Raw genomic sequence first — 10,278 nt, 5'->3', positions numbered from 1 at the left:
AAATCTATTATATTTAGAGCCTGCTGTTAATATTAAAATTTCATAGCTTGCGTGCTGTCTTAATGACCTTTTGAGAGGCTGGAAATATAACAAGCATGCTGGCTGACAGCATAACTGTTGGAGAGGATATTAGACATATGACATATGAGTAAAAGTGTGTTTTTGGGTTGTAGGCATTTTTATATTTTCCTTTAACTGTGGATCAACAATTAAATCCTGAACAGTGCTGCCACTAAGATATGTGTACAGCAAGCCTAAGTATTTATGGATTTTTTAAATATGTTTAGCAATCAGCTAATGCTCATGGATGTATTGTGTGAATGCAGAGTCTGTGGGTGGAGAGGACAACTCTGACTCTGATCCAGAGTCTTCCAGGCATCTCCCGCTGGTTTGAAGTTGAAAAGAGAGAACTGGTGAGTGTGTCCCAGTCTGATGAAATAGCAGTGAAGGCATAAACACAACACACAGCCATTTGACACAAGGGACACAGTGATACTTTCTTTTTTTTATTATTCTGCAGGTTGGAATTTAGAGTAATGACAGCCAATACACAAGTATTGATCCAAGTCATTAGACTGAGCAGCAATCATGACCTAAGTCATAGGTTTGGGGCTATTGGATGTTCAGTTTCCGCAATTGGTTTGATTGGATGTCACGCTAAAAGCCAAACTGCTTTACTGTGATTACCAACGTGTCCAATTTTTAGAATAGATTTTTGTATTGGGATTTCTTTCCCCTGTAATTGGCAAATTCCTGTCAAATTTGACATGGGACAATTGCTACACTGTTACATGTAAATGCTTTGTCTTCTCAATCAGATTTCTAAGGGTCAGATTTACACAGATTTTGAAATGTTGTTCTGTGCAGTCCAACACAGTGTCTGTCTGTGATGGTCTAAGCGCATATTCTTTACTTCACAGCTGCTGAGCGTGGTGTGAAATATGGATTGTAAAGCCAGTGTTACTCTATGATGGCTGTGGAGTGCAGTAGCATTTAAAATGGAGACTGGCAAAAGCTCAATTAGCAAAAGGATTAAGCTTTGTGTGAGAAGGAAAAAATACAGAAAAAGAAATCAGGATGAAGGAAAAAATATTTCACTGTGCCTTCACGAGTATGTGACAAAGTGTCCATATGTTAATGTATATTTAAAAAAATAGTACTTAGTTTTAAATGAAGCTGCTACAATAATTCTTTATAATAATGGTTAATAAATTGATACATGTAGGTGTTTTTTGTTTTTTGGTAAATAGCACAAATATAATTAAAGATACTGACCCAGCTTTGCAGCTGCCTCACTCAGAGCGCAGTTTTCACTAAAAAGGCTCTTTAAAGCATTTCCAACAAATTTAACAAGAAGCTGGTATCGAGTGTTTACTTCTAAAAAGACTCATTTTGGATGTCAAGTATACCACATAATGTGTAAATAGGCTGGTGCTAAAACTTTTACCATATCAACTTAAAAGGTCCAAATAATTTTGGCAACATTGTATTTTTTTAAGCAGCTTTTCAAATTGCTGTATTTTAGGAGAAAAAACAGCTCTGTTCTGGGACAAAAAAGTGGTCAAAACTAAAGTATTACAAGCTGAAATATCCTGATTTGTAGAACTTAATATGTTTTAAACTGCCTCACCTTTCACTATAAAGGACCTCAGTAGCATTTATTATTTAGCAGACCCTCTAAAATTCCCACATTACTCAAATACCTTATAGATATTTTAGCTTCCAGATATTATTTGTAAAGCTCCCTTTAGAGCTTCATATAAAAAGCTACAAAATGTTTCTTCATCCTTCATGTGTACAGGTGGAGGTAAGCCCACTGGAGAATGCGATTGAGGTGATCGAGAACAAGAACTTGCAGTTGCGCACATTGATCTCCCAGTGTCAGAGCCGGCAGATGCAGAACATCAACCCTCTCACCATGTGCCTCAACGGGGTCATCGACGCCGCAGTCAACGGGGGACTGGCCCGCTACCAAGAGGTATGAATGGCTTGCTGGAGGATAAGGTTGGAGGATTTTAGAGACCTAAGCAGGAATGAGAGGCAGTGACATATGGATTACCTAATGATGCATGAAGGTGGCTTAAAATGGAGAGATGTATGGACAGAAAGTGTTTTGTGGAGGGGTGGAGCGGATGAACAGATGGATGGATGGATGCATTGATGGCTGGATGATGGCTTGACCAAATAGATGGATGAGTGGAAAGCTGGAGGGGGCGGAAGTGGGAAAACAAGATGGATGGGTAGTGTAGGAATAGGTCGGTGGGGGGGATTTTTTTGGTCAGATAGAATGATAAGGTGGATGTGGGGGGGAAAGAGGCGGGAGGTCAAATAATGTTAGATAGAAGAATGGAAGGAGTTTCAGGGATTAGATGGCTAATGTAGTCCTAAAACTTGGAAAGAAGTTGCCATGTTTGCAAATTACTGAATTTTAATGCCCTAAAAATAATTTTCACAATGTTCTCTAACAAATTATATATAAATACGCCGCTTGTGTATTTTGAAGCAAGTATGTATTGCAGAGAGAACAATTGCTAAAATGTGTTTAAGTAAAACTAGATGGGAACATCGTCAATGTAACACCAAACACAGGACCAAATTGGTGGTGTACTTAGCTTAATGTTAGCATTTTTGCCGCTATGTTCATGGCTGTGCTTTAAGCTTTATCTGTGAAAAAATGAGTAACAACCACAGCTAGATTAGCTAGCATAGGCTCCGGAACAGCTTATTAGCATGCATGGAGATTACAGCACCAATACTTTATTTGGCAGAGACATAATGCCAGTTCTTTATAGTGCTACAGTCATTAGTAAAGATTCTAAGAATCTCAATCAGTGTGGGTGTACAACTCGCAACTTTACCTTATTACCTAACCCTTCTGGTGTCATCCACCAAGTTTAGCTAATTATATACCAAGCCGAATTCTTAAAGAGGCAGAGCGCCAGATTAATAAAGTGCAAAAATCTTCCTAGTCATATCTTCCAATCACACAAACTTATAGTATTTATATGATGAAGTGGTAACAGATTGGTATGGAAAGTTGAAATATGGGCAATTTCATCAAGAGCTCCATTTGCTGCTGCTTTTTTAAATGCTCCTTGAGTGGAGACACTTTAACCATTAGGAGCTCAATTCAAAAGAAAGAAGACTAGAAAAGAAGAAATAAAGATTTTTTTTTTTTGTTCTCCACAAATTGAGTGGACTCGGCTGCCTTCTCTGTGTCGCATAGCAACCGCTGTGACAATGCATGTGTGTTCTGTGGAACATATACTGTATGTGTGTGCTTGTGAGTGAAGCGCATGTCCTCAGTACAAGTACCCTATTAAGGGTTGTGGGACGCTGATAAGAGCCCAAAAATAAGCATTTTAGAAGTGTTTTTTATCTTTGCTGCCACTATTTTGCTGAAAACCAAAAAAAATCTGTATAAAATGTTGCAACGTACAAAATATTTCCTCCCGTTTTACACATTGTTTACAAGGTTAGGTAAATATTGATATGCATAGAGATGTTGTTCCTCTGGGTAAAAACTGACCAGCGTCTCCTTCAAATCTTTTGTAATTTATATTTTTACATAAATAACAGAATGTGATCATACCACATGAGCCTGACACAGATTTGACCTTTTTTGTTTTGTTTTGTTTTATTTTTTAATTTTTTTTTCTGCAGCAGACACATTGGCACCAATATCAGCAGCTCATTTTTCTTGGCAGAATATATCATGCGGTGCCCCACAGACTGCATCTATAAATCTATTAATTTACCCGCGTAATGCCGATTGACAGCTGTGGAGGTTTGCTCGGCTCCAAATGAAGGAGAAATTGTCGTTATTAATATTCAGATTTATTGCTGCAGTTTGAGTTGAAACCCTTGAGGGGGAATGCTGTCTGATTTATTCCCCCCCTCCCCTCAGCATTCCGTCTCTAATTGGACTTTTCTAATGATTAACTGAGCCACTCCACGGTGAGGTCTCACTCCCTGCAGCCCGACGAGAAATTTCCATCATTTGTAGAAAATTATTGATTATTTTTTTGATGCCGTTTTTGGGGGTCTTGTATAGAATTTCTGGTGAAACTCAGTACTTCTCTCTTTGAGCGTCCCACCTCACCATAGAGTAATAATGTTTATGCAATAAGATTTTTTTTTTTCTGTTTCACAGTTTAATAAGAGGGAATATTATATCCACCACATACTAATTTATGCCATCTTGATAAAGATCTGAGGATGCCTGTCTGGAATAATAAGGTTCCTTATTTTATTGAAGTTTCATAGTCTGCAAGCCGCATGCATCCTTTGATAGACATCTATGTGTGTGTTTGGGAGTGCATATGTCTGAAGCAGCCTTCAGCTTCTCTTCTCTTAAGTGTCTCGTTGGAGATAGACAGCTGTGTCCTTGAGAGAGGAGCCGTGCTGATCTTTTTAGTGAACTCCTCCTTACCTTTCAGTCTCGTTTTCTTTTGGGGTTTTTTGTGTGTTAGTGTGCGGCAGATTCATAAGCAGATTGTGAGGTGGGCCTTTTCATCGGTTCTCCCTCGCTTTGTGTACTCTGATGCAGATTGAAAGGGATTTAACATAATCTGTAGACAGACTGCAAGTGTTGATGGCATTGTAAGCAGGAAAGATCTTGCATTTAATGTATGAAAGTGACAACCCCCCCCCCCAAAAAAAAAAAAAAAAAAAAAAAAAAAAAAAAAAAAAAAAAAAAAAAAAAAGCAAAAGCAAAAAAAACAGTTATCATCATTCAAAGCAGACCAGGGCATTTTTCATCTTATCAGTTTCTCCTTTAAGTCTTTTTTCTTTTTCTTTTTTGAAGGCAGTGTCTGGGAAAGTGAATAGAAAGCACAGTCTGCAAGCCAAAATCAAGAAGGATGATGTTTCTAAAGAGACATGATCTCTAGCAGAGCACAATGACACGAATGAAAGTGATATAAAAGGGGCTTTTAAAATCGCAGACCAAATTGGCTCTTAAATCAAAGCAAAATCAATGCTTTGATTTCACTAACATCCATTTGGCACTGTATTTTTCGCCTTCTATTTTTAGCCACTATGTACTTTAATTCTGCCCACTGAACCTGATATTAATATTGCAACACAAATTTGCCAGACAGGACTTTTCAACCCTGCATTTTAGTAGGATGTGAATTTTTTTTTTTAACTCAAATTTTTCTCAGTTTTTGTGAACATTTTAAATGGAAAGTACTCAACAAATAGCTGTGTGGACACTAATTCGCTGTGTCAGGCAGGCTGCAATTCAGGTAGCACTGCTGTGGAGAGGGGAAAAAAAGCCCGCTGCTTCAGCTCCCAGGGCATACATAACAGATGTTCTGCATTTTTGCCTCTGTGCAGGCCTTTTTCGTGAAGGACTACATTATGAATCACCCCGAGGACGGAGAGAAGATCGGGCGACTGAGAGAGCTCATGTTCGAGCAGGTTGGAAACATCACTTGAGCTCATGATGTCTTTTTAAATGCAAAGACAAGATGAATCATTTTTATCACCTAAATTTGACTTTCAGTTATTGTGCACTTTTTTCTGTTTGTCCTGCAGGCACATATATTGGAGTATGGCCTCGCGGTGCATGAGAAGTTTGTTCCTCAAGATATGAGACCCCTGCACAAGAAGTTAGTGGACCAGTTTCATCTCATGAAGTCCAGTCTAGGCATACAGGTAGGCATCGACTTTAAAGAAAGCTTTTTCTAATGCTGTACATGTGTAACTCAATGATAGATTCAGATTTTATGTTAAACAGAGGTTCATTTACCTAATGGATGTCATTCATGTGTAAGGATGATTAAAGCTGTCTAACATGTGTTCCTTTATTTTCCTCAAATTACTTATCAGAGTCTTCGAGCCTTAATGGAAACAAACAGTGAATGTGACAATAGAAACTGACTGCTGTGCTAAGAATTCTGAGTAAATGACCCCTTTATTCCTCTAAAGGGGAAAACCACCCCTCATTAAACAAACTGCCTTCATCTACATGTTGTGTGTTTTATTTATATACCTCACGCTGGCACAAAGAAGCATTTAATCATGTGCACTTTCTCCCCCTCCCAATTTAAAAAAATCCCCAGGAGTTTCCAGCGTATGTGCGTGCGAGCCCGGTGCACTTCACCAACGGAAGCCCGCGGACGTGCAGGAACTCCGTGCCCAGCATCATTAGCCCAGATGGCGGCAGAGGAGTTGCCAGGCGGAGGTGACGGCTCTTTTCTTAATTTCCGTAGCTTTACGCGTATGTCTCTGTCTTTCTCAGCTAATTAAATTAACAAGTGAGGAAAACGTATTGCTTTTCAATGTCAATTACTTCTCTGGTTTATTATGCCAAGTCACCCAAAAAGATCTTTAACTTCCATCTCTGGAGTGCATAAAATTTCTCCTTCGTATTCTCTCACCTTCCTTTACTCGGTCTATAAGCGCTGCCCTTCAGTGCAGACCTTTGTTCGCATCTTACTTTCTTTTTCTTTTTGTGTTTCCATCTCACCTCCAACGTCATGCTCTCTGCCTTTTCTCTCTTCCTCCTTCAGTTCTTTACTGGCTTAGCTCAGTACAATAGGTGTGGGTGGCTGGCTGGCACCCACAGGGATGTTTTCTGTGTGGCTGCTGTCGGGCCAGCAGGCAGACTGTGTGTGTGTGTGCGTGCATCCGTGTGTGTTTTGATGTGTTCAGTGACCCTGCCACTTCGTCTACCTGCGACATTCTGCCTCCAGAGTCTGATCCCGCGGGGCACAGCCACACACAAGAAAGATGGAGACGCACACATCACCTCAATCTCCCTGTGACATTTCGTATTTTTGCTTGTTGAGTTCTGATTTCTTTTTTCCTTTTTTTTTCTATTTTCCAGTTTCCAACGAAGAACCAGGTCACATCTCTTTCTTGTGCCTTTTGGCAGCATGATGGAATGCTGTGATTGATGAATCAGTTGCCTTCTAATCTGGTATTTTCTGTTTCTCTGTTTGTCTATTTTTTTTTTTCTTTTTATTGGCCTTACTGCTGCTGAATCTTTGGTGAGTGAACCACTTTTAAATCTAATCATGTATAATAGTATGAAACTTCACCCTTTGTATTGTAAACCATCATAACCCTCTCTCTTTCGCCTTTAGCCTCTTCAGCTACCCTGCGGTGAACCGTTACTCCTCGTCCTCTCTGTCATCTCAAGCCTCCAATGAAGTCAGTAACATCACAGGGCAATCGGAGAGCTCGGATGAAGTCTTCAACATGCAGGTAGTCTCCCTTTGTGCCTTTGCCTACACGCCCACACAAAGGCACTTAACCTAGTAGATTGAGTCTATATCCCAGCATTTGCCCTCCTCCTCCCTTCAGATTTCACTTGCAATGCTTTTTAATCCACTCTCACTCTATTTCACTGCTATTTCTCCTCTGACCCTTTTTCTCTCTATCTTCCACTCTTGCTCGTGTGAAACGCAGTCTGTCCGTGCAAATTGTCATGATTATATCAAATAAGGACATAGTGCTTTGTGTGGGCCCGTCCGGGGAGCCTCGCTGGAGTCTAATCTAAACTAGATTTGGCCAATTCAGAAAGCTGCCGACAACTCCTGGCAGGCTGTCTCCCGCACCTGGCAGGCTTGGAATAACAGGAAGAGGGGAAAACACGGGAGGGAAAAAAAATGTTTTCAGGGATGTGACTGAAGCTGTTACAAAGAGTTAGTTTGTGCTTCTTTTTTTCTTAAGTTTACAGAGCAGGTAGAATTTAGTAAAAGTTGGACGAATCATAATTTAGAAATATATTGTTTTCGTTTTTTAATTGATTGAAAATGGCCATCACTATTTTGTTTCAGTCAGATGTTACTATATTTAGTTAGCAAGGTGTATCCACACACTGCAAAAGAGCATCACACATGTGAATGCAAATTAATGCTATGTAACAAACCAATAAATAATAAAAGAACGGGTTCTTAGTGCACGGTTTTCAAACATAAGGCCCAAGGGCCAGAGCTGACCTGCCAGAGATTCCAATCCAACCGACTGGACATCTTTGAAAAATGTGAAAGAGGGCATAAACTTTAGACTTCATAACTTTTACAGCTTTTCCTGCTGATAAATGGTAAATGGCCTGCATTTGTATAGCGCTTTTCTAGTCCTTAAGGACCCCAAAGCACTTTACACTACATTCAGTCATTCACCCATTCACACACACATTCACACACTGGCGATAACAAGCTACATTGTAGCCACAGCTGCCCTGGGGCGCACTTATAAGCAAACAACTAGCAGTAAAGCAGCCTGTGTCATCACATACTGAGTAAACAAAGTGGCCACATCTCCAGTAATGAATACTTTTAAGCCTTAATAAAATGTAAACAGATGAGTTAGCAAAACTGCCACAGCCTTTTCTGTGCTAGGCAGCAACTATACAAATTCTTCAAGTGAAGTTGGGCATTTTAACATCGCCATCTACGGGACTGAGTATCTTCTGAAAGCCACCTCAAGTGGACAGTTGAGGAAGTGCACTTTAATGATAACTTCTTTATTCCACTGTTGCTTAGTACTGTTTTTTTTTTCCTACTTACTGAGAAAAAGGTAAACGTTACAGACAAAACTTATAATAGATGCTCAGCTTTGCACAAACTAGATTAGAAACCAAGCATGTCCAGTATAAGCCAACCAAACTGGGATTTTGTTTTGGTAGATGTAGATTGTATTAATTATAAATTTTCATGATATTCTGTAGTTTGATGGTGGTATTGATGTACTCATCATTTTTGTTTTTTTCCACCTGCAGCCCAGCCCATCTACCTCGAGCCTCAGCTCCAACCATTCTGCCTCGCCCAACGTCACCAGCTCGGCCCCGTCCAGTGCCAGAGGTGAGTCTGGCACTCAGCAACACCACTTATTGTACAAAAACTATACACAATAGTCTTTTAGCTGAGATTTCAATCCACACAGAGGAAGCAGACAGAGGTTCAGCTGGACAGTCTGAACCTTTGACCTTTCACTGACACAATGTTCTCTCAATACACCGCAGCATCCTGTCTGGTGAGGTTCGAGAGGTTAGATGACGGCTAGGGATAAATGCAGAGGAGGTTGACAGGGGGAAGAAAAGAGAACAATGAGGAGGGAGCATTGAATGGATAGTGCGAGCCTGAAACATAGAAGGAATACAAAATGAGTCCAAAGAAAGAAAGAAAGAAAGAAAGAAAGAAAAGGAAAAAAAGAGCTGAGAGAAATGCTGTTGAAAGAAACATGGAGCTAGTGAAAATGCAAGAGAGAGTAAGAGATCATTTTAGCTGAGTATCCCTCTTGGACTTCAGCACAATCTCCTGTCCAGGCCGGTGTCATCCAAGCCTCCTCTGCGGTGCATTTTGAATGTCTAATGCCTTCTCTTGCTCTCATCTCAATGTGTTCTGCTTGATCCCCGTCATAAAAAGTAAGAATATATGAAGACGTTTATGGAAGCGTACACACTCCTCTTTGGCAAGGTGCTGACAGCGGCTGACGCCCTTATAAAAGTGCCCTCTGTCTACCCATAAAGCATGTTGAGAATTATTGCTGCTGTGGTGTTATCTGAATAAGAGCCAACGATGGGCATTTCATGCTCATATGATAGCCCTCCAAGTGCGGTAACATTCACTAATGGATCAGCATCCATACAATGGCTCCAGCAGCTGAGGAGAAGTGCTGTGAAAGAAAAAAACCCAGAAACGTACCAACATGTGTGTGGGGGCGGGCTTTTGTGTTCGTCTCCGTTGGCGTGTTACATATGTTATAGTGTCGAACTCTAGCACATATCTCTGTTGTGATTGTCCAGTGTAACAGACGAGGTGAGGAAGTGAGGAGGGTGTGTGTGTGTTAGTGTGTGTGTGTGTGTGTGTAGGAGTGGCCAAGCCATTTATCATGTTGTGGAAGTAGTGAGGCTGAAAGAACGGTGGAGAGGCTTGGGGGGAGAAAGAGAGATTGGCCTTTCCTGATTGCCAGTGTTTGCGGGTAATAGCCTAACACCTTGCTGTCGTTTGGTCCCTTATGCGTTTGTGTATTTACTTGTGTGTGTGTGTGCGTCTGTGTGTCTGTTACCGCTCTAATGTCTCATGCCATCCATTCCAGGATCCCCTCAGATGGCAGAGAAACACAAGCATTCCAGAGAAAATGCCTGTCTGTCTCCACGAGAGAGACCGGTCAGTGCCATCTTCCCCAACCCCCTCGATCCTGCACAGGTCAGCACACACAAATACTTGAAATGTGCAATTCACTTGTATTTTTATTTTTATTTCTATTTATTCTATTTATCCCCTTCGTATATTTTATTTATATTTGTCTCTGTATTTATAT

The 10,278-nt window shown here is 40.5% G+C and overlaps 1 protein-coding gene across 4 annotated transcripts in view; it reads left to right on the top strand.

Moving 5' to 3' along the window:
• Positions 1 to 10,278, top strand: part of dock4b (dedicator of cytokinesis 4b) — a 138,407-nt gene that overhangs the window by 111,055 nt on the left and 17,074 nt on the right. For 3 of the 4 annotated variants that reach the window (XM_013908795.1, XM_005725179.1, XM_005725177.1), the window contains 9 exons: positions 327 to 413; positions 1,802 to 1,978; positions 5,341 to 5,424; positions 5,542 to 5,661; positions 6,069 to 6,190; positions 6,836 to 6,853; positions 7,104 to 7,215; positions 8,735 to 8,816; positions 10,054 to 10,163. In XM_013908795.1, the coding sequence (XP_013764249.1) occupies positions 327 to 413; positions 1,802 to 1,978; positions 5,341 to 5,424; positions 5,542 to 5,661; positions 6,069 to 6,190; positions 6,836 to 6,853; positions 7,104 to 7,215; positions 8,735 to 8,816; positions 10,054 to 10,163 (912 nt within the window). The remainder of the gene's footprint in view (positions 1 to 326; positions 414 to 1,801; positions 1,979 to 5,340; positions 5,425 to 5,541; positions 5,662 to 6,068; positions 6,191 to 6,835; positions 6,854 to 7,103; positions 7,216 to 8,734; positions 8,817 to 10,053; positions 10,164 to 10,278) is intronic. The other variant, XM_005725178.1, reaches the window with a different exon arrangement.

This window comes from Pundamilia nyererei, unplaced genomic scaffold, assembly GCF_000239375.1.
Source record: "Pundamilia nyererei isolate P.nyererei 1_Seehausen unplaced genomic scaffold, PunNye1.0 scaffold00014, whole genome shotgun sequence".
Taxonomy (NCBI): domain Eukaryota; kingdom Metazoa; phylum Chordata; class Actinopteri; order Cichliformes; family Cichlidae; genus Pundamilia; species Pundamilia nyererei.
The sequence above is the reverse complement of the archived record's forward strand: the minus strand, read 5'-3'. Positions and strand labels throughout refer to the sequence as shown.